At 42.2% G+C, this 24,497-nt stretch overlaps 1 protein-coding gene across 4 annotated transcripts in view; it reads left to right on the forward strand.

Annotated features, from left to right (window-relative positions):
• Positions 1-12,893, forward strand: part of Fmn1 (formin 1) — a 369,449-nt gene extending 356,556 nt beyond the window's left edge. For all 4 annotated transcript variants that reach the window (XM_075961724.1, XM_075961725.1, XM_075961727.1 and 1 more), the window contains 2 exons: positions 4,070-4,154; positions 5,603-12,893. In XM_075961724.1, the coding sequence (XP_075817839.1) occupies positions 4,070-4,154; positions 5,603-5,647 (130 nt within the window). In that variant the 3' untranslated portion in view covers positions 5,648-12,893. The remainder of the gene's footprint in view (positions 1-4,069; positions 4,155-5,602) is intronic.
• Positions 12,894-24,497: the final 11,604 nt, after the last annotated feature.

Raw genomic sequence — 24,497 nt, forward strand, 5'->3', positions numbered from 1 at the left:
TGATTTGAGGGGTGCCAGGAAGGCTCCCTGCTCCAGACAATCTCTTCGCTCTCTTTTGTTGTTATTGCAGCCACTGCAGAAACAGTCTGTGTCCATTCTAGTCTTTGTTGAGACTCAGTAGGTGGTAGAGGTTTCAAAACCAAAAGGTGGGGGAATCAGTATCTGCAAGCATAAACCTGTCTTCAGTATCAGCATCCGGATTGTCTTCCAGAGGCTGCCTGCCCTTTCCAGGGGCTCTGTAGACTTAGGACACAGCCTCCTTCATCCCCAAGCTGCCTCTTGAGTGCCTCTCCCAGGAGAGGAAGGGCGGCCATGGTGCCTTTCACTCTGCACTTACACCTCTGGGTTGGCTGGGGTGTTATGTCTACCAAGTGCAGAGTGATTGGCTTTAACTGATCCTGCATTCCAGGGTAGGTCTAGCCCCACGCCACTTCCACTCCCCTGTGGCCTGGGCAAGAAGCTCTGCCAACGGAAGCGGCCTTTGTTGTGCGATTAATCACTCCAAGTCAAAGTGTGTTTAGGTACTAGAAGTGATAACCCTCGAGAGCTACGAAGTGGCTGATTTGTGTAGCTGTTGAAATCCGGGCCGAGGGAGGACATCCGTGGTTGTAAGTAGATATCTTACTTAGGCTCAGAGTAGGGGAACTGTCGCATTTCAGGAAGCAGAAATCATAGGCTAATTCATCATGGAATAATTTTTAAAGGAGAAATCCTGATATGTAAGCAGTTAAGTGTCCTAAGCCCTAGGATCTGTGTTGAATTCCTGCTGCTCTTGATTTGTGACAGCTTGTGAGATGGACCTGAGGGCCGTGAGAGTGGAGAGCAGAGGGTGGTGGTCAGGGTCAAGGGTCAGACTCCAAGGAAAGAACGGAGCTAGGAGAGCGTGTGTTTCTAAGTATGTTGCCCCACTGGCCTGCCTGTGATGAATAAATTGGAGTCTCTCCTTGTTTCTCATTCTCTGTGGCCTTTCCCTCTGTTTTTACCTTCTTTCCCTTTGTGAATAACGCAGAAACTAACCAGAGATGTCCTCATCAACCGAAGTTTCTTTTCTGCAGAGGAATTAACACTCTGAGTATTTTTGTTTCTTTGTTTTTTTAACCATCAGTGCAAAGTGACCTTAGTTATTTCCTTGACTTTCATAACTATTAATCATGTGCTATGGTTCTACCATTAAGAATTCAGAAATGCCTAGAGAATGCATTCTGTAAAGAAAGATAAAACGATAGTGGTTCCCGTAGCCCCTGTTGGTCTCGGGGAGTAGTGGAAGGTCACTTATTTAGAATTGTGCCTGGACACTAGTTCAGTTGCCTTGAACCATAAAGAAACAACTTGATTCAGCAAACTGAAGACAGTACTTTGTGGATACATGAGGGGTATCTTGAGACATGATCCAACTCCACAGGGCCAGGTCAACAGAGCTGTCCAACATCCAGAGAGAAGTATCCAGGTACTGGAAGAGGGATGCGGCACCAAGGGAAACCCCAGAATATCCTCAAAACCCACTGAAACAGCCTGCATAATGACAATCCCATCCTCATCAAAGTGCTGTGCCCGGTCTTCTCTCTCTGAAGTGGCATCATATCGTTCACGTTCAATGTCTACATTCAGACAGTTTACCTACCCTGGTGGCTCTAGTGTGAAGCCAAGGTTGTGAGCACTTCCCTGGGCAGGAGCATCGGAAACACATCCTTTCTCGCGTGTGTGCTTTCCCACAGTGCACACTGGCAGCCATTTCAGTTTGCTAGAGCCTGCCATGACTCCTGGGGGAGCTTATGGATTGCAGTAAGAAAGAAGAAAAGCTAGTAGGATTTCCAGAAGTTTTGCTCAAGCATTTATGGACCAAAGTTACAGCTTTTTCTCTCTCTAACATACGCATGTTGGAATGCTTTCTCCTGTATTTAAAATTACATCTGGAGGGCTCAGCATATAATTCTTAAAGTAAAAACCTAGGTGCTTTTAACTACCAGCAGTCATGAACAAGTCTGTGTGATAGTCTAGAGTAAATGTTTAGACCAGAAACAAAAATAGAACCCACATTGCAGCCAGAAACAGAAACAAGTTCCTAAACAATGGAGTCAAGGAGAAGACTGAGCATCTCTGTATGGCTAGAAATTGTCTAGCCAGCCTATTTTCTTTCATTACATGCAAAAAAGAAAAGACCATCTTTACCTCCTGGGTGGGATAAGGAAACACCTGACCTGGGACAAAGTTGTAACTCCTCTAGTCTCAGTTCCCTTGAGGGTGAAGTGCCCTGGACACCTTCAGGAATCGTGGCATGTATACATGAAGTTGGCATGTATAAATATTTAGCACGTTAGGAGGCCTACAGTGCCTTTTCTCTTATATGTTTATAACTAGAACTAGACTTCTTAAATGTGCGGGGGATCTTTTACTCAAAAGTCAGGGTGGCAAATAAGTTTGCTAATAAGTCTTTTACTAAACTTTTAAACTGATTAAGATGGAAAGATAGCCATTCTTCAGACATGTGCGCTAAGAACTGACATGCAGACACAGCGTAGATGTTGAAATAGGAAGGTTCCCTGGTAGACACAAGGCCTGTGATTTCCTCGTGTGGTTCTAGTATGAAGAGAAATAAGACCCCCAGTTCTGAGATGAAAAGCCCTAAGTACCTCAAGAGAGGCTCAAAGTGCTTTGTCCACTGAGAAAAGAGAAATTACTTCTGCATAAGAGAGATGGAGAAAGTTTTCATGACTTTTCCACTTGAGCTAGAATGGAAGGAGTTTTTTTTAATTATTTGTTTTTATTTTATGTGCCTTGGTGTTTTGCCTGCATGTATATCCATATGAAGGTGTCAAGTCCCCTGGGATTGGAGTTGTGAGCTGCCATGAGGTGCTGGGAATTGAACCCGGGTCCTCTGGAAGAGCAGTCAGTGATCTTAATCTCTGAGCTATCTCTCCAGCCCGAGAAGGAGTTTGAACACATGAGTAAGAGAGGAATAGTACCTGATATGGCTGTCATGTACAGCCAATTGGTGGAGGTAGCCATGTTTAAAACTTCCTTAGGTTTTACATCAACAACATTACTTAGGTGTGGTAACATACCCACTTTTAACGGATAAGGAAACTGAGGCCAGAGGGGTTAAGTACTTGTCTAAGAACATTTATCTCCACAGGTCTGGATCTAGAAAAATTAAATTTAGAACACAGGGAAGAAATTTGACTGCTAAGCAGAAGCCTTTGAATCATGTACTACAGTTTAAAGACTGGTAAATCAGGGTCAAATCTGGTTTCCTTCCAGTGGTTGTGAATAAAGACTATTATTAGAGCATAGCATTGCCTGACCTACCTGCATATCCCATGTGTGTTATTATTATACTACAATGACAGAGTTCAGTATTTGGAACACAACATACAACCTGAAATATTTACTCTCTGGCCCTTGATGGAAAATATTTGCTGACCTCTGCTCTAGCTGATGGGATCATTTGAATGTGCTGGAGAAAGGAAAGCATATTCTTAGGGTCATGCATCTCTACTTGGGGTCACCTTAATCTGTAGGATGGCTTCAAAGGAGCTAGGCTATTTTAACATGACTTCAGTTGTCTAAGCTTCCATTCCTTCTCATCTAGGCCCCCACACTAGCCTTCCTCCAAGTTTTCTAGCCAAAACTTTAAGATTTTTAGAGTCCAGTCTAGTCACAAAAGCAGGTGAAATGTGCTAAGTGCTAGAAAACCAAACACTACAAGGGAGTTGGCAGAGAGCACTGGTCAGTTGCTAGCTTCTGGCTGATGATGAGGGTGATGGGAACAGCCCCTGCCAGTGTGCTCTAGGTACCTGCAGGGTTCAGTGTGTAACATACCCTACAGGTATCTATGGTAGGTATTGTGGGCTTTCCTGCTGGTGCGTGTGGATATCCACTGAGTGAGTGTCACTGTGACGAAATTACCAGACATTTCTCCGAATGTACCCCCGTGGTTATGGGACAATTAACTGATTAAACAGTAACCACTGACCTCTGCATTCAGAAGCAGTAAGATTTCTGCTCAACTCAACCTTACCTTTTTCTGCTCTTCCTCTCTTTCCATCTCTCCTTCCCATTTATGTTTCAGGTTGAAAATGGCTCAGGCATCTGTCAGCAAATTGACATCAGAGAAGAAAGTGGAGACAAAGAAAATCAATCCCACTGCGAGTCTGGTAAGCCACGTTTTTCACCATGACTTCTAGCTTTATCGTCATATCTGGGCTACACTCCCAAGAGAAGGTGAATCTAAAAAACAAAACTCAGGGAAGATATGGGGGATTGATATCCTTCCTCCGATCTTAATACCATGTGGTTTAAAAACAAAAGTAGGCATGAAGGGATAAAGCATGCTTTCGTATGTGGAAACTGCAGACCCAACAGAGGTCACTTGGAATAAAGCAGATTACGTCACTTACCATTTCATATCCGCCTCCCATTCTCTCTCCCTTATCTCCGGGTGCCTTCCTTCTGAAAGATTCCTGTGTATTCCCCATCATTCTTCCCATCACAGGAGGAGGCAGGATGTCCCCTAGGAGCTACTAAGAAAGTTGAGATGCAAAAATGTACAGTCTGCCTAATGTCACTTGGCAAAGACATGACAAAAAGCCTGAGCAGACAGGAGTGGGTCTCCTCACACATGTTCCTTATATTGGAAGCCAGCCAGTCTCTTTGTGCTTCCCTGAGTCTGAGAAAGTTGTCCTCCAGAGTCCAGTGTTCAGTAGAGGTCACAGTGATTCTCTACCTGTGTGCCACAGACTGGATTAGTGTCCGTCCCTGTTGCTGTGACCAAATACCCCACAAAAGCAACTTAAAGGGAAAGTTTGTTTTGGCTCCTGGCTGGAAGTTATAGTCCATCGTGGTGGTGAAGTCACAGAAGCAGGAGCTCAGGACATCCAGGTACACTCTGCCCGCAGTCAAGAAGCAGAAAGCAGTGACCGCTAATGCTCAGCTCACTGTCTTCCTTTTACATGACCCAGGATCCCATCCCAGTGAATGGAAGCACCTATAGTGGGCAGGTCTTCCTACGTTAGTTATCTGAATCAAGCTAATCCGTGAGAGGTGTGCCCAGGGGTTAACTAAACCCTCACAGGCGTGTCAGTAGGCTTGGCTCCCAGGTGATTCCAGACCTTGTCAAGTTGAAAATTAACATTAACCATAGTACAGTCGGCATTGCTGCATGATTGGGAACCCAGGATTATTGGGACGGAGACGGCCCAGGTTTAAATCTCAGCATTGCCCTAAGACCTTAGTAAGGTTTCTTTCCTTTTGTTCTCTTCAAGGGAAAGAGGGCAATAATAATCCCACCTTATTTTGAGGCATCGGGAAGGGCATGCAGAGTACCAATTATGTAATAGGGGTTCCGTAAAGATTAGCTACTGTTCTTGCTTCCGTAAAGAGCAATAGTGGGGAGCTGGGAATATATTCCTCCACGCTGTGTGGTAGGTTGATGCGTTTTGTCCAAGGGAGAAAAAAAAAACAATAGAAATACTGTTACTTCTGTGGTATTTAGTACAATTATAACTCACCATTTTAGACCAGAATTTGAGAAAGTTACCAGAACTTGAGACAAAAAATGTTTAAAATGTAGAAATGACAATGGATCTGTTTTCTTCTTGAACAGAAAGAAAGACTGCGTCAGAAGGAAGCCAGTGTGTCAACCAGCTAAGTTGAACACAGAAGGAAAGTTCAGGGTGAAAGGACACAGCCCAGTGCTCCTTTAGACACCAGTGCCAAGGGGAGCTCCCGACAGATCTGTTACAGATTTTTGCTTTGCTTATCTCCTTCGGAGGTCGTCTGCAGGAAGTGCCCTGTGCCACCTTTGAGGGGTCCCTTGTTAATCCATGGGAACAATGCAGTGCTATGTATGGAAATATTACAGGAATATCTGATAATTGTTTCTTATAGAAATCCAAAGCCCATGCTATAAAAGAATCAGAAGATGTACCAAAAATATTTTGCATTTTAGTTTATGCTGAATTTCTAAGCTTCCCAGTGTGTAACCATCATGGAAAAAGAGGTACCTCTTTTGGGGTGATTGCCATGAGAGAACTCAAGCCTTGTTCCTCACACATTGTGGGTTTTTGTTTTGTTTTGTTTTTTGTATTGGTCTTAATCTTGACCCACTTGTACCAAGATCCTATGGCATTTTCAACAAAAATGTTGAAACTTACCAGAACTGTTTTTGAAGAGTTAAACCTCACAGACTAGGGAAGTGATTTTTGATAATGGCAATTATAATATAATGAAAAGGAAAGAGATTAAGATTTCCCATGGGTTGAGAGAGAGAGAATAATAACCATAAACTGCATCTTGGAGACTAAGTTATGATGCTAAGAGTGAACATTGGCCATTGAGATCAGCTCACACAGCTAGCATGGCTTCCTGGCCACTAGAGATTCTGTAACAACTTCTATTAGAAACAGGGCAGGACAGACTTGGACCAAGCGTCCGTGTGGCTTCAGATCCAGCTTGGACAGTGAATGAGTGCTAAGCAGACAGGCAGATGAGATCTACATTGTGCCCCACAACTTGCTGCTTGGTCTCTTCCACCATTCCCAAGCAGTTTTCAGACAGGAGAGCTAATGTCTACTTTCATCATGGCCTTGACTCAAAAGCATGTGAAGGAAGGGACCAGGGACCATTTGCTGTCCAAAATGTGATGGTCAGAAAGAAGTTCTCTACCTTAAAGTGCAAGCAAGGTGGTTGTGTTAGTATTAACCTCTGAATGGACTGTCAGGGGCAAGCTGTGTTTTTCCACTCTGGCCCTTAAATCCAGAGAAAAGCCTCCTGGGACCCTTTTCCTACATTTTTCTCCCCAACACAACTGCTGTTTGAATTTCCCTGGTGAGAAAACGAGAGGACTGGGCATGAACTGAGGATTGAATTGAAGACTGTGTTCTTAAGCCTTGATGTACTGAAGGACTGTGCTTTTCTTCTCTTGGTTGAGATGGTCTAGAGTTACTCAGAATCTTGCATCGCTTGCTGATCTGCCTACCTCTGGCTGTCTTGTGGGGCCTGCCTCTTGCCTCAGCAACTTTCTCAAACCTTTGAACTTGCCAGATACCTTAAATGTCTTCCTGGAATCTGCCTGCCAGGCTTCACCCCCCTCCCCCACTCAGGGACACTCTGAGAATAGATGCAAGGTCATGAAAGCATCGCCATAGCCAGGCACAGTGCAAACCATGTAAAGCAAGAGTAGCTTGCACCTACAAGTCACATCCATGCGGGTGCTAATTGTCTTTCAGTGGCCCGAAGGAAGGGACGTGGTCACGTGGTTTATTTTAATCAAAATGAAGGGATGAGACAAAATAGACAATCAAATAAGAAACCTACCATGAAGAGAATGTCTTGGCATCGCTGTTCTTTTCCTGTTGCCTTTTATATATTGTTTCTGTTTATTCTCGTTGTAACTATAAAGAAGAACAAAGGACTTAACCAACAAGGCAAATTGCACCTGTGGACATCCTCTTCTCCGTGGCCTCCTTGTTAGGACTGAAGTGCAAAAGGAAAGTGCTAGTTTGTCTCTACCTCAGGAGCCATGCCAGCGTTCTGTCTGCACAGCCTACACCTGATGGGTCCTGGGGATGGGATGAGTGGAACAGGAGGCTTTCAGTGGGGTTGATGCCACCTCGGGTCTCTAAGACGTTCATGAGTCATCACAGATGGCACTGTCTCTCTGTCCTCCCAGAACACAGCAGATCCTCCAGGCTGTTGAGAACCAGACCATACTGGGGTGGGGGACAAGGGACACACCTTTTTGTTTTCTACTATCTTAACTCTATTTTTTAGTACCCCCCACCACCACCATTTAAAAAGTCAAAGACAAAACCAGCCAGGGTAAGGATGCTGCAGAGACGGCTCAGTAGTTGAGAGCACATACTGTTCGTATAGATGGCCTGAGTTTGGATTCCATTGCCCCTGTTGGGTGGCTCACAATCGCTATAACTATGTCGAGCAATCTGACATCCTCTTCTGTCCTCCATGGACACTATGCACACACAGTCATACACAAACCTACACACAGACACATATGTATGCACATAATTAAAAATTAAAATAAATCTTAAAAAGCAAGCGAGGACATGATACAGCGAGATACATGGAAAAAATCGAAAGGTATACTTCCCCCCAAATATTTTATTTTACAGAGTAGTTTAAATTGTGTTAAAAATTGCTAGTAGAAAGTATGGGGTTTTTTTTTTCCTTGATTTTCATTTTCATTTTACTTTGCCTTTATCAAGGGGGGGGGAAGTACCAAAAGATTATGGGAAACATGCATCCATAGATTTGGTCATCTACAAATAAGTTTAATTATTGAATCACAAAACAGGAGCATACTATGAAATCCAAAGTGGTAGGAGTCCTGACTAAGCAGGTATGAAACCTAATGGCTGTGATGAGTACCCACAAACCTTCCAGCCGTCTGCCTGGAGCCGCAGCTTATGTCCGGCTATCTTTACAGTGGGTTTGAAAGAGTCCAGATTGTCTCTAAAAAGCCACGTAGAGAAAGGCACGCATTCTAGAGCCGGATCTTCTGGATTCCCCTGAGGGGAGTTTATAAGTGAGTGGAGTATCAGAAGACCATGAATATCAAAATCCATAGTTTAGCTCGTGTGGCTTGAGGGACCCTGCAAGAGGGTGAACTGATCTGTCACCCAGGTTAGCTACTTCATCTGCATAAGGACATCTGCAGTACAGGTGAACCGAGTCCCTTCCCAAACTGATAGAGTTGTGAAGGAAATTTATGTCTCACAAAAGGGAGAGAGCACTGGATAGGTTTTCATCTTCCAGCAATGGAAAGCCACTTAGAAGCTATGACCCATACAGAAAGGACCTAAAGAAAAGCACCCCCAAAACTCAGTTCCGCAGCTCTTCCCCTCTAGTCTTACACAATTGTTCTTAATGCTTGTGGCCCTCGGACCCAGGCACAACCAGGCTCAGTTTCACAGCTGTATGTGACCAAGCTACTTCCCTCGTTCCTGCTTCCCAGTCAGCTGTTGACACCTTGCAGGGAACTCTCATGAAATTCACACTTCTTCACTCCCCTCCTCAAGGATGAGCAATCTCCCAAACTCCCTCAAGATAACACTCGGCGGGGAAAGTGGAGAATCTGAAAGAGTCTCAGCGCATTTCACACGAGACCAGCTCAGTAGCCTCCTTTGTTGCAATGCAATGCCTTGTATCACACTTGGGGAATTTGAATACTTAACAGCTTACTTGGATACATGGGCACATTAAAATGGTAGCTCGCCGACTGTCTCTTCAGGTGTCATCAGGTTTCAAAAAAAAAAAAAAAACTAGACAAGCAAAAGAAGCCATATGCTGCCCTTAAGTGGAACGTGTTGGCCTTCGTTTGCGCTCTAGCCCAGCCCAGCCCAGCCCATCTTCAGACAGCCTAGAGATGACCAGTGCCATTGAGGCCTTTCATTCTCTGCTTTTCTCTTTGTTTCAGTCTTTCGCTCACACGAGCCCTACACTTTATTCCATATTGTTGTTATCAAACACACGGTCTGAAGAAGACTAACCTAACTTCAGTTCTGTCTCTGTTTTTCCGTTTTGCTCATCTGGGTTGTTTTCCTAAGGAACAAATTAAGCCCACAAACTCCACACACTACATACCTCACACTACGCCCTGTCCTCAGATAATTTTCATCTTATCTAAGGAATCTACTGGAGTCTGATTCGACCGCTCCCATGCTTCCATGGTATTTTTTCATGGTTCCTGTGAAACATGACAGCCCCAGGCTGTCAAAACACAAATGAGTCAGTAGGCTCAGGTGGAAATGAACACCCCAGGGAACAGACAGGCTCTACCACATTCAATAGGGTTGTCACCTAGGCTGAGTGTCATCCTTAGAACTTCTTGTGTTCCCCACCTCAGAAGCTGCAAAAACGTCTTAGAGAGAATGTTCATCCCATAAATAGTGTAGGTTTCCAATGAGTTATATTTATATCAAGTAAGAAATTGAGTGTATACCAGGAGCTGTTTGCCAAAGTCATGCCTGCTCTCCTCCACTGTTGTCTTCCAGGGTTTTCTTCAACTTCCACCTTATAATGCAAGGTATTTTTAATTGTTCACCTAAGTTGGCTTCCCTACTTGATATTTCTCAAACAAAAGCCCAGCCCTATAGACCACTGAGCACCCAGGGAAGTTACTCTGCCTCACCATAGCATGACTGATAGATTTCAAAAATGAACAACTCTGGGAATGCATGGAATGAATTTTAATTCTAGTCTATAACCTTAAGGTGTGAAAAGGTGCATAGGGCGTGCACAAATTGTCCTGCTCTCCCGTTGAAGGGCCAAAGAGCGTTTAGAATACTTACATTGTAGGTATGTTTTATGAGCTACAAATATCGTTTTTTTCCTCATTTTTAGAAGGATGTACTTATTTTTGCTTTAAGTGTATGTTTGTCCATCTACATGTATGTATGTGTACCACCTGTGTGCCCAGTGCAGAAGCTAGTAGGAGGCTGTTAGATCCTCTGGAACTGGAGTTACAGACAGTTGTGAGCCACCACGTGGAGGCTGGGAACTGAACCTGGATCCTCTGCAAGAGCAGCAAGTGCTCTTAATCATTTCTCCTGCCTCCTTTTCCTACCAGCTCTTTCTGGATACAACCTAAGTTTTTCATGTCTGACCATCAGTCTCAATAGTGGTTCCGCACAGAGCCTAGAAGGCATTCACTACTCTTGGAAACAAACCCAGGTCTTGAAGTGATTCTGTCTGCAGTGATTTGAATAGAGTTTGTGAAGTCTACCAGAGGCACAGGTTTCTTTTAAAATCGTTAATTTTATAATTCTACTATTTTCCAACTTCCTGAGACACAAATACCATGCCTCACTGGCCCACTGACCACTGTGTGCGTAATCTTTGAGGATTATGTGATTTAAGGGAAAAGGGTTTCCCTTTAAGGGAACAATCTAAGATAGTCTCCGAAAGGCAGAGCGTTTACAAATTAGACCCTGGCTAATTTTTAAGAGCCTTTAGTGGAAGCATGTCATCAATTCATCACAGTGTTTTCCGTCTGTGAATTATAATCCAGACTAGTGTGGGAAGCAGGCTCACTGGACTTTGATTTAGGGATCATGGTTTTTTGCCTGGAAAATAAGCTTTGGCCTGCATGTCTAGAAACTCTGAAATCAGTTAGCGTCCTAATATGAGTCAGATGCCACAGAAATGTAAGTCGCTTTAACTCATTTATGGTTTGGCTCTGTTTGGTTTAGTTTTCTTAGCACCACCTGGGATCATGGGAGCTGCTTCCTAAGATTCCGGTTGACTTTTGCAGTATCTCCTGTCCACCTTCTGGGATCTCAAGCAGCAGGGGATGACAGAGGAAAACCAGGAAACAGGAGAGAAGAAAAACTGAACGAACCCAGTGCAGTGTTTTTACATAGCCTTTGCCGTGATAGTACCAGGGGCATTTTTTAATAGAAATGAAGGCCATTTGTATTAGGCAAATAGGAGTGTCCTGTGTTGTTATACAGCTCAGCGACAGACTTTGTGCTGACCCATGTTTAGCTCAGTAATGTCCAGCTTCAGATTCTGTTACAAGGGTGACTTGCCCGAGGACCTTTCTGTGTCTTCTCTACCTGCTCACAAGCCACAGCAGCAGCTAGCATCATCTCGCTTTCCTCCATCCCATGCTTCATCTTCACTTCCTCCCCACACCATAGCCCCTCTCCTCCGAAGGGACCTCTGCAGCTTCTTCTGGACCCAGCTACTCTGTCCTCTCCAGCGCAGACACTGAGGGCCCCTCAGCCCTCTCAGGCCGTGTGCTTCAGCCTCCAGTGTTTGGACAGAGCACTACTGTCACCAAGGAGCCTGTGTGAGTGAGACACACTGCTGAGACTGCCTCTTGTTAATGTCACCATCACCTCATCACTTAGGCAAAGAGGGGGAAAATCCATAAAAGAGGTGGAAAATGCATTTTTTTTTCATTTCGCTCTGCTTTATTAAAGAGGTTGGGTGTTCTAGTTCTTGGTCTCTCGCAGAGTTTCAAACTGTCTAATTAGAGAACACTTTTTTGATCCGTTGGAGCAGCTATGACCAGGCGGAATCTTGGGCTCTCAGCTTTCTGTGCCGCTGGACAAATTGACCTCTGTGCAAACATTATGAACCCTCAGACTTCTTATTGCCACTCCATTATTACTATTGCTCATGACTCAAACATCTACCACAATCTGAGCTGGGATGTTGACATTTTGTGGTTCTTTTCAGATTCACAGTAACTGTTATGCTCTTAAAAGCACTCGTAGAAATGCAAGCATGTCCTGCAGAGTTGAGTGTTTTGCCCTGGTAAAATCTGCTAAAAATCCAGTCTTTCTATTCAAATATTAGACCAATTCATCAGGTGTAACTTTAAGGAACTTTAACCAATAAAATAAAGATAGCTTTGGCAAGGAGAAGCACTTTATAGACATGAAACCTTATTTTCCATGTTCTTGGATGTTTGTAAGCATAATAAGCTAACTGAATTTGGGTATTTTCCCTTTAAGTTAAAAATAGTATGTATTTCTAATTGCATATTTAATTTTGTCAACCAACACTGAGAAATGTTCTAAATGTAATTTGCAACCAAATGAAGTATTTATTTTTAAAAAGAAAAGGTGAAGGAACCAACATTGACTTGTACATAATGAAAATATGTGTGTATATAATTTTTTCCTTCTTGACACTACTTGATCATTATATCAAGTGTATTTTTGTACATAATATATATTGGTTAGAAAAATTTAGATTGTCTATTGAAAGAAATTCTATCTCTGTGATAGATTATATTTATCCTAACCTATTGATATGCTGTTGATTTGTTTTAAGAGACAGAACACTATTTTTTTGAATTTCCAGAGAATTGCATTCACTGCACTACTTGTGAATATGTTAAGGGTATTTTAATAAATCTTGGTTTCATGTCCCTCTGGTGTGTGATGGAGATGTTGTTTCTGCAGCCATTTGATGCGCTCATTTCTAACGTTTGTTCCTGCTCATTTCCAAGAATTCTGCTGGAAGCAGAGTTGAAGAGTGAGGTCTCTGTAAATCCATCAGATATCGTCCCTTTCTCCCCATCCACCTGATCAACAAAGGACAGTCTGGCTAAACAGTTAAGACTAACAAAAGATGGAAACCCAGCTAGGCTTTATCCAAAACAGCATCACTAGAACATAAGTTTCTCAAGGAGGAGACAGGAGGATTGGTGACTTCCAGTAACAGATGGAAAGTTATATACCAGGAAAATGTAACAGAATATAGTTACATGTGTTCTGGCAGCAAGCAGAGGTACAAGGTTTCTTTCTGTTTTTGTTTCTTCATTGTTGTTGTTGTTTTCGGGCAATGATATAAAGTATAGCAATGCTTTATAAGTAACATAAAAGCCCACAGTTTAAATCAAAAATCACTTCTACAGAAATTGTTTTTGATCAGCTCATTTGTTCAGTGTTAGTTTTTTATATGTTTGCCAAAATGTGCCGCATTATATGCTGTGACATCAATGCCCAGATATTAAAATACTAGAACACCTTCTAAATTATAGAATCACTAAGCTGTGGAATTGTTGAGACCCTGGAGAAAATCTTATCTCTAGAAAACCACTGAAGTTCAGTGGGCTCACTGAAAACTACACCCAAATTATGAAATATATCAAGACTGAGTCTTACTCTCTTGGCAAGGAAACCAAAGCTCTCTGCCTGCGTGTTTTCTTCATTATATTGAACTGGCCTAGAAAGTTGGATCCAGATAATATGTTAAAAGAGAATACGCCGTGCATAAATTGGATTGAAACCTCCAGGAAGGCTACACTTGTTCAATATTGGAAATTTGAGCAATTTAATCCTCCATAGTATTGGGATAATGGCAAAAGTGCTCATCCTAATTGATGTCCCACAAAACATTTCATAAAATCTATCAAGAATTGATTATAAAGAATATATTCTTACCATAGTAGAATAAACATGCTAAGGACATATTTATCAAAAATAGCATAAACATATATTATAAATAGTAGTGAAATGTTTTTTAAGTTTTTTGAGTGAAGCTGAGAGCAAGGCCAGGATGCCACTGATACCTCTAGTCACCGTCTTCCTAAGGTCTTAATGATGTCAATAATTAATACAAGTAAAAATTTGAAAGCAATAAAATTCACCCATAGATAACATTGTGCACATGTTAAATACAAAATAACCTCTAGACAAATTATTAGTTTTAAGTGTACAGAGGCTTTGGAATACAATGCAAGGTAAACAATATTTGTAGAAACAACCAACAAGGTGATTTTTAATTGTCATTTAGAATGGCCTAGAAAATTAACAAGCACACTAGTAAGTACCACTTCTTCATAGTAACATATCTACTGGGAGAAGAAAGCGTGGGTTAAACACTCCCAGGATTGGAACAAGCAAGGTTTTCTAAGAAAAACTCCAGTAGCACAGAAAATAGCCCCAGGAATGGACAACTGGGAATATGTGGTTAAAGAGTGTCTGCACCACAGAGGAAACTATCGCCAAAGTGTATCGGCAGCTTGCAGCATAGAAACCCTGATGCAACGTAGTGTATATAGATGGTGCTTTGGCTGCAAGAAACAGAGAAACCAACCTGAAACCCACCTGGAAACTTCCTCCCTGCTTGCCAGCTTTCATAGTACGGAGAGGTGCTGTGCAGTTTCCTAGAGGAGAAAATCCATCAGTAGTGACCAGGGATGACCAGTGATGACCAGGGATGACCAGGGATGACCAGGGATGGACCATGCGTGTTGCCGTACCAAACTGCTGGGCAAGAGATGCTCACTGGTGCAATAGTGGCATGATTACTGGGCGGTAACATGGCTTTCTGACTGGACCTTAGACCCGTTCCACAAGAGAAAAATCTCATTTCTGGTGCTATAACCTGGTCAAAATTCCGTGACTGTGGTGGTCCCAGGTTCTGGGGTGGAACTAGCTGTTGTTATTTTACGAGATGGTCATGAGCTCACATTGCCTTCTTAATATTTATGCTTGTGACCATATGCCCAAGGTGGCTGTGAGTCTAGGCTAGAGAAGATTCTTTGCAGTAGGCAGCAGTTGATGAAGAGAAGATGTGTAATTGTTAAGATGCTAAAAAATAAAAGACCAAGTTTCTCAGCCCTGAATGAAACACCCGTACAGCTTGAGCCCTGGATTTTCTTCAAAACTTCAAACGTTGCTGAGAGAATGTCCTGGGGACGCATGATCCAGTGAACAGAAGAGCTGTCCTCCGGAGCCGTCACCTCTCCCGATCGCCCTTCAGGTTGGCGAAGAGCTCCTCTTGGCAGCCCTCAACAGCAGACTTAAAAGCTTTAGCTGTGGTCGGAGTTCATGTTTCAGAACCATAAAGTAGAAAGAAATGGTTTATAGCCTAATACTTGATATCCAAGGAATTGATTGAAAACTGTCTGGAACATCTGATAGATGTGTTGACATAAGAGGTCAGACTGAACTCCGCTCCCACATTCAAAGATGAGCTGCACCCCAGAAAGCAAGGGGGTGGGGTGAGGGACCAGCCTTTGTTGGTTGTTTTCTCATCTTCCTCTGAACTGCATGCTTTAGAAGCCTGTCTTCTGAAAGAAGCTGGAAGGGCATTCCCGGTGGACAGGACAGGATTTGTGCTGTAACTGCTACATCTGTTTGTAAAGGTTTTTGAAAGACAGTCTTATCTTGCTCACAGTCCAGGGGTAGGAGCAGAGGTGGCTGGGATGAAGTCTGATAAGAAAGCCAAGCCCTCAGGAAGGGGTGCCCAGGTCTGGAAAGATTTTCTTTTGCCTCAGACTAAAGATGGTGCCTGTCAGACCTCTGGGTACCTTTAATTCAACTTCATCCTAAAATATGAAGGGTGGGACCATACAAACTGCTTTGCAGGTAGTCACTGGGCTCAGGTAAGTCTTTGACCATGGCGATGCTTTTAAATGGTGTGTTGGTGTGAGCTTCTCCACTATTCTTGAGCAGGAGCCAGAAACAAGGGGAAGCATTGATTGGCTCAAAACAATGAAAGCTTGCTGAGACTTGAACCTTTTCCCACCAGCAGCCAGTATTCTACCCAGAATGGACTGACTTCTTGGGGGACTATCATTTGTAGTTAGACACGCCTGTGAGTGGAAACTGGGCCAAATGGCTTCAGCCTTTCAATTAGGAGCCTACTTTATATTGCTTGGTGACAATCATTGAGAGAGCTTCCCAAAGGCTACTTAACTCCTCATATCTGGCCCCCTGAATGAAGTCGGGTTCACATTCGCAATTCCACAGGCACAGTGAAATTATCTGCCTCACCTGGTGGCTGACACAGGCTATGCCACTGGGAAGAACAAGAAGAAATTGTTCACAGAGGGGCAGTGGCTTAGCAGCTGAGGAAGGGGCTCAGATTGGAGTTTCTTCACTTAAATCAAACTTCTTCGGTGCTTCACTAAGAGGGATGTTCTGGAGGGAGCATTTTTATGGCTGAGACTAAAAGCCAGAATCTTTGTTTCAGGGTAAAATGACTGGATTGAAGTTTCTGCCCCCAAGTAAGGCGGCTTTGTTTCCTTAGAGAGTGCACGGAACTGCCTGGCCCCGCTCAGAAGCTACTGGCAAGGTTTTGGCCTTCGTTGAACCACCCCAATTGCCTATATATAGCCTTGTCTTGCTTAAAGAATTTAAAAAGCATTAGAATGCAGAAATCAAAGAGACAATAAATTTAAAACCAATCTTATTGTCTGCAGTCTAAAGTGTTATTCAGATCAAAGGGGAGGGGACATCTGGCTTCTGGCTTGCTACAAAAGGCAGATCACATTACCTACCAATAGCAGGCTTCATCTACTCTCTCATATTCGGGGGGCTAGAGAACATGGCTTTTCAGCTATTGGAAGCGGTTTGGGGGAGTCAGTCAAACCCCGTATAATTTCAAAGAGTACCAAGCTCCGTGGACTCCTACAAAAAAAAAGTGCTGATAATTTTGTCCCTGGGTGTTACTTCTCATCTGTGAGGTCTTCAAGAACCCAAAGCCATGGCCAAGCCACTGTGGCCAGTCTGTGATCCAACCCCCTCTAGACCCAAGTCCCCAAATCAGAAAATTCTGGTTTTCATAGCTAACTTAATAGTTGAGAATACACTTTAGTTGTGTTGTTTGAACTAGTTTTGATGTCCAAGTCACCGTTAGGGACTGAATCGCTGAACGTTTAGCTTATGTTCATTTCCCCCTCCATTTTTGTTATAAAAAGCAGATTTGTCTTATTGTAAATGATTCCGTTTTAAGAGATAGAAACGGTGCTCTCTGCCTAGAAATGTGCTTGTATCTGTACAAACTCATGATTCCCTCCCTAATAGGGGGGAGCATTATAACCATGTAAAAGCCTTTCTCAGTATTAAAACTAGGGTGTCTTCAGTTAGCACACACATATGACTCTACCATCAGCAATCTACCCAAACACAGAATATTTCCTCCTTCAGATTGTTTCAAAGTGGGGTGACCAATGAAGTATCTACATCAATATTTTCCAATTACTCGGTACCTCTCTCACCAATTTCTCACCCCAAAAAGTGTAGAATAAACTACAAGCAATGTTAATGAATCTATTCTTGGGCTGCCCATAAACTTCCTAGCAGCTTTTAAGTGTGGGTTAGCATAATCGATTCACTCCGTGATAGGGCAGGTAGACAGGATTCCTGGTTAGAAATCCCCATCGCTTATTTTTCTCAGTCTCGTGTATTCATTTCCTTTCACTACAGTTTCTTCCCACTAAATCTTAGTTTCTTTCCTAAGTGCCTTCTGGAAGCTTATGAAACAGAACAAGATTGTCTATTTTCAAGTCTTATTTTAGAGCCTTGTTCCTCCTCTTTTCTTCTCACTTTTCCCAAGCTTCCAGGTGAAGGGTTTTTTCACAACCAAAATCAAGAAGAAAGGTGACCAAGACATGGCCATGATCTTAGCCCAATAGCTTTCTCTGAGACAGGATTCTTTTCCACGGTCTTAATTCATCATTTCCTGAGTGCACCATTAGTTGTTGATGGAAGGCTGTTGTTGTTCACAGGTACGGTATCTCAGGTGAGAGGTAAGGAAACATAAAGAAATCTTCAATGGATCATGTGACAAATCTCAAAGAAGAGGAAGAAGAGAAGGAGGGGGCGAGGAGGACTGAGAATGCAGGACTATGGCTTCTGATGGTGCAGATGGAATTTAGTGGGTTTGCGCATTTTCACATTTCGTCTGCATTAACAGCTCCTTAAATCTGACTTGAGTTGTGTCCAGTTCCTCTTGAATGATGAATAAACAATGACGGGGGAATTTGGTAGGAATCTGGCATTCAAGTGTTTATAGTATCTGAAAATATGAAGGAAGAAAAAGAACTCTTTTAGCCTTAAAAACAAGGCCAGCCTGGTCTACAGAGAGAGTTCCAGAACAGCCAGGGCAACAGAGAGAAACTCTGTCTCCAAAAACCAAACCAAAGCAAACAACCCAATAAGTAGGGTAGTAAATCACCAGTGTTGAGACGCTGTTCCCTCCCCTTCCCTTCGAAATCCAGCCTCTTTGGATTTCAGTGTAACATCCCCAGAACTTTGTGAAATGCCTTCATACTTAAAAAAAAAAAAATGGAAAGAAAGAAAGAAAGTCAGAGCTACAAACATACCTTAACTGCTAACAAATAAAAATTACTTTTCTTAATTGGGGTGTTAATACCATTCAATCACCCATGACTCTTAAAAGAATCTGGGGTACCCCTAAGCAGACTGTGTGTTGCAAAATGTCTGGATGTTTATAGCAGACACAATGGCCAAAACATTTTGTCTCTCCCCCCATTAGAGATCCTCGGTTTAATTTTGATAGGAACAATTTCCCTTAGTATCTAAAGTGTCCCTTGACCCACCTTTCTCCCATCACGACAGAAAGTATGTAGAATCCGTAAATCCCAATTCTGTCGGAAAAGAAAAAGAGTGAAGGGTAGAAATGAATGTCAAATAATTGAAAGCATCATGGATCCCATTATGGTTTATGGCTTTGTTCTAGGAATCAGATGAACGCATTGTAAAGAATGTGGCACTAAATTTATTATCATGGTTATCATCTTTCAGACAAGACATAAAATAGAGGAGGCTTCCCCCATCACCTGCCATCACTATAGATCCCATGGCACCTTCTACAAGAAGAGTCGAGTTATCCTGGCCCTGATCCAGATCCTACTATCTAATGACTTATATTCCCTTTGTAGTATGCCTGGGAGACATTATGGGTTCTTCGACTTTGAAACTCTTGTCATTACTGTAAGCACAGCCAAAGTGGGCTCCAGCAAAGGGGTGTGGGGAAAGCATTCTCACATTCCAGCATGTGGATCAAGTGAAAGAATGCACAGGCGGACCTGGAGAAGGAAGCTGATCGATGCCATCAAAGTCTTCCTAGTGTGTCCCTAAGAGGTTTCCTGACCAACCAACCCCACTGTGGCTGCTCATCAATATCAAATCTCATTGACCACGTTGGGGCTATCATAGGACACTTGCCTAGCATATGCAAGACCTTAGATTTGATATTCATTATTGGAAATGAAATCCCAGGTTGTAAATGTGTCACACGGATGTCACACTGGTCTAGTTTTTATGAACCCCGTGCACTGTCTGTCTCCCTCCACAGTGTAAAACCAAAAGAAAAGGGAAAAAAATCATTTTTCCAGACTTGCTCTTTTTTTCCTTATCATTTTTTATTGAATTTATTGAGCTATACCTTTTTCTCTGCTCCCCTCCCCTGCCTCTCTTCTCCCCTTCAACCCTCTCCCGTGGTCGCCATGCTCCCAATTTACTCAGGGGATCTTGTTTTTTTTTTTCTACTGCCCATGTAGATTAGATCCATGTATGTCTCTCTTAGGGTCCTCATTGTTCTGACTTGTTCTTAATTCCAAAGCATTTTCCTATGGAATGAAAAGAAAGCAATCGTTCATGCAACATTTTGCACATCATTTTCACCTCTGGTTTCAGCTTATTCGCATCTAAATGAAATTCAAGGGAATATTTGTATTACATTTCTCTAAAAATTGAGGTGTATTACATGAAATAATGTATACAAAAATACATTTAATTTTTGTTTTAAAGCCCTCAACTAAATAGCAGAATTTTAGTTTGTAAGACAGTGATGACTGTACTGAATTCATGAAACCCCACAAAGATAAAAGTAAAGAATTTTAATGCTATGAGCACACAAGGACAATGAAATAAAAAGAATACAAATTTGATGGTTTAAATAAAAACTTCAAGGGATACAAAATTTTGACCTCTACTGAAGATCTGTGGATTTGATATTTAGACAGAGAGTGGGAAGGAATGGGTACAGATAGTATAACAGGTCCCTCCACGACTTTAAGTACTAGCTCCTATCTGTAAAATAGAGTTCTAGACAGGCTGGGCAGAAAGATAACTCCTCTATTTGCAAAGATTCTGCCATCTACAATACTAGCTTGTATATCACTGATAGGTTATCTTAAATCCTTATCCTATTACTGTGATAAAATGCCCTCACCAAAGGAGTTTCTCTTGATTCACAGATCAAAAATTCATTCTGTCAAGTAGGGAAGTCTTGGCCGCAGAAGAGAACTCCCCAGGAACCAGCCAAAGTCGGATGCTATGAATGCTGGTTATCAGCTACTTGTCTTGTTTTTATTCAGTCTGGCAGTTAAAGTGGGTCTCCCACATCAGTTAACCTGATCTAGATAATCCCTCTTAGGCATTGCCAGAAGCTCATGCCTGATGATTCTAGACCCTGTCAAGCTGACAACAGGCAATACCATTAAAGACCTGTGGAGTTGTGAGTGTGACCCACCTCTGCCTGTAATGAGGGAAGTCCACTAGACAAAAATAAATAAACAAAAAATACTGCGGGAAGCTTTCCTAGTGACTTGGTGTCTTAGTTAGGGTTTCTATTGGTGTGATAAACACCATGATCAAAAGGCAAGTTAGGGAGGAAAGGGTTTATTTCAATTCTAGGTCACAACCCATCACTAAGAGAAGTCAGAGCAGGAACTCAAGACAGAAACTTGGCGGCAGGACCTGAAGCAGAAGCCATGGAGATACGCTGCTTACTGACTTACCCCTCATGGCTTTTTCAGCCTGCTTTCTAATATAACCCAGGACCACCTGCCCAGAAATAACACCATCCACATTGGGCTGGACCCTCCCACATCAATCATTAAAAAAATGCCCTCCCTCCCCACTTGCCTGTAGGCAATTTTCTAGAAACACCTTTTATTAGATAACTCTATGTTGTATCAAGTTGACAAACAAAACAAAATAGGACATTCAGGAATTGGTGTTGTCCAGGAATATTGGATTGCAAGTCACAGAAAATCAAATCAAGCTAAGACAAAAATGACAGTTATTAATCTGTGGGCCCGAGAGCATCATAGTTTTAAAAGTCACACAATTCCTGATAATTTTTCGTTTGAGAGGTAAAGACTTGGTACCCTCCTCCTGGCTGTGGGAAAATATGAAGACTTGATTCTAGCAGAGCAGGCACGAGGTACGAATGGATCAACATTGAAGATAAAATCATGAGAGGCGGTGTGCCTTCTCCTGGGTCATTTACCCTAGAGAAAGTTGTATGTTCTGAAGACAGCTCTACACTGGGAGGCTCTTGGCTCCAGCCACTCACTAGCCATGCAAGCTAGTGTGGGGGAGTCTACTCTCCAACGCCAGCCCAGTCTTTACAGTTTACAGTCTCTGTGAAGCCTTGCCTATAACCTGATTCTGAGTCTGAAGCTCCACGTTCACCACGCCTAGAACTAACTCTATTAGACAATGTGTGCACTGGTGTTTGCTGTTCGAACCGACTGAAGGTGCCACCTGTTACAGAGTAATATTGCGCTGACTGCAAACTTGTCTGTTTGGAAGAACGCTGTTTCAATAGACTGTTCCATCTCTCATCCCTGTCTTTTCATGCACAGGGGCTTTGTTCTTTAATCTATATGCCCAGGAGAGGTTAGTGTCAACAGACCAAGCTTATTATAACTTATGAGGCCAGAGGAGGGAAAGGTCTTCCGTTTTCCATATTCAAAATTTAAAAAAGGTTCTTTTACATTTTCTATTGCATTTGTTTGTTGGATTGTTTATTCTAAGTGGGGTGTGTGTGTGTGTGTGTGTGTGTGTGTGTGTGTGTGTGTGTGTGTGTGTGCCTGCATGCACCGCTCACATGAGGAAGTCAGAGGACAACTAACTTGTGGAAATTGGTTTCTCCTTCTACCGTGTGGTTCCTGGGAATTAAGCTCTGGTTATCAGACTTGACAGCAGGTGTCTTTACATGCCGAGTTACCTTGAAATTCCCTTAGAGAAGAGTCTTAGAGACTTGCTCGCAAATTATTTTTAAAATAATGAGGATTATCAATTGGAACCTGGATTATTTCTATATGGTGTCATGTCACACCCATGTCTAGACAACGACAAGGAAATGAAAGTGAGGACGGTGGCACCATGTGGAGAAATAAAGAGTAGTTCTTAAGGGACATTGTGCCCTCTGAAGACTCTCCCCACAGGTAGACTTGAGTGTCACTGAGATACAGTGATAAACTCCCCATTCCGGGAGTCAATGCTGCCAGTCTTGACGGATTGCCTGGAAGCCAGTGAAGCCGCTCCAATGTGTGTGCTTTGGTACTTAATGACACACAAGGAAAGGGGAACAAGAAGCATAGATAATGATGGAGTTCATTTGTTAACCTAAGTATGGAAGCCTTTTTTCATGAGAAGAGAGAGCTGCAACGATGAGAATTGTTATTCTAAATGCCAGAAAAATCTTCAGTTGCCTGTATTTCCTTTTATTTGAACATATAAGACATAACCCAACCTGGAATGTCGCAGTGAAAACGCAGTGTCAGGGACTAGTGGGGCAATGCCAGACAGCAGATCTCTAGAACTTGCTCTCCTTGCTTAACTGAGAGTGTGCCTGTTGACAAATGACTGCTCATCCCCATCCTACCCTGTTCCTAGAAACCATTCGTCTCGGTGCCAACTGTGTGAGTCCAGAGACCTCAGGTATGCGGAGTATTTGTCTTTCTTTGACTAGATTATTTAATATACCACAAGCAGATAAAGATAAATATATCATAAAAAGATAGATCAGTGTTGCATAATTATTGTTTAAAAGGCTGCACAAAATTCTGGGGTGTGTGTGTAAATGTCTGTCTGTGTGTGTGTGTGTGTGTGTGTGTGTGTGTGTAACATATTAAATCCATTCATTTGTTAGTTGGTGTTTCTATCTCTTGGTTGTCATAAATAGCCCTACATTGATATTTAGGATTCTCAGTTCCTTTGGACAAAATACTTAAGAGTAGGTTTACTGGATCTTATACTAATTCTGTTTATAATTTTTTTGCCTTTTTAATTAATGTACATCTATTGTACAAAATAATGGATTTCCTTCTTATACTTTAACACATACCTGTCATGTACTGTGGCCATGGTCAACTAATGTATCTTGTTCCCCTTTCCCTGTCCCCTTCTTCTTTCCAAATACTAATCATTCTTTTTCTATGTCTTCTTTAAGATACAGACTTGACATATGAAAGAAAAATGTCTTTCCACATCTGATTTATTTAATTTAATATGATGATATCCAGTTACATTCATTTTCCAGGTAACGAATTGACTTTGTTCTTCTTAATTAATTCATTAATTAATTATTGCACATCTATTTCCATTTTCTTTTACTTTTTTAAAATTGTGTTTTCTCTGCTCCCTTGTTCTTCCCTCTTCTTCTGTCCTCTGCCATGATCCCTATGCTCCCAATGTACTCAGGAGATCTTGTCTTTTTCTACTTTCTACATAGATTAGTTGATTTTGTTTTTTATGCTTGAATAAAGCTTACTGGACACACACTCCATATTTTCTTCATTTGTTCACTTCTTGATGGACACCTAGGCTCATTCTGTAACCTGGTCATTGTGAATAATACTACAGTAAGCATGCGATTCAACATCGTTATTCTATGCTGACTCTGATACCTGTAGGATTCCCAAGTGGTGTGCCTGGAGAGGGATATGCTTTGGTCACATGATAGTTTTGCTTCTGCTTTTGTGAAGAACCTTCATGCCATTTTCTAATGTGGTCTACCTTCTTGCATTCCTTCCAACAGAGCGTAAGAGATCCAGTTTCCTTATGTTCTTGTGAGCATTTGTTGTTGCTCATTTGCTTGTTTTATAATTGCCATTCTACCAAGTAACAGGTAATAGCTCAGTATGGTTTTGATTTGCATTTCAGTAATGGCTTTGTGATTTCAGGCATTTTCATATATATGTTGGACTTTGTAGATTGTCCTTTGTAATGCGGAGGTTTGTTATTGCTGCTGTTATTGTTTTCCTTGCTGTTAGGTTGTAGGAGTGTCTCCTATTGGCTTACATTTTAACCTTTGTATTGGCTAGATAACTTGCAAACAATTTCTCCTTCCATAATTTGTCTTCCTTTTCCATTTGTTGTTTGCTATGGAGAAAGATTTAGTTTGAGACAGTACCCTTCGTTGATTTAGATTCTGGAGTCAGTCTTATGAAAGCATTACCCAAGCTAATGCTA

The sequence above is a fragment of the Microtus pennsylvanicus genome, chromosome 2 (genome assembly GCF_037038515.1).
Source record: "Microtus pennsylvanicus isolate mMicPen1 chromosome 2, mMicPen1.hap1, whole genome shotgun sequence".
Lineage (NCBI taxonomy): Eukaryota > Metazoa > Chordata > Mammalia > Rodentia > Cricetidae > Microtus > Microtus pennsylvanicus.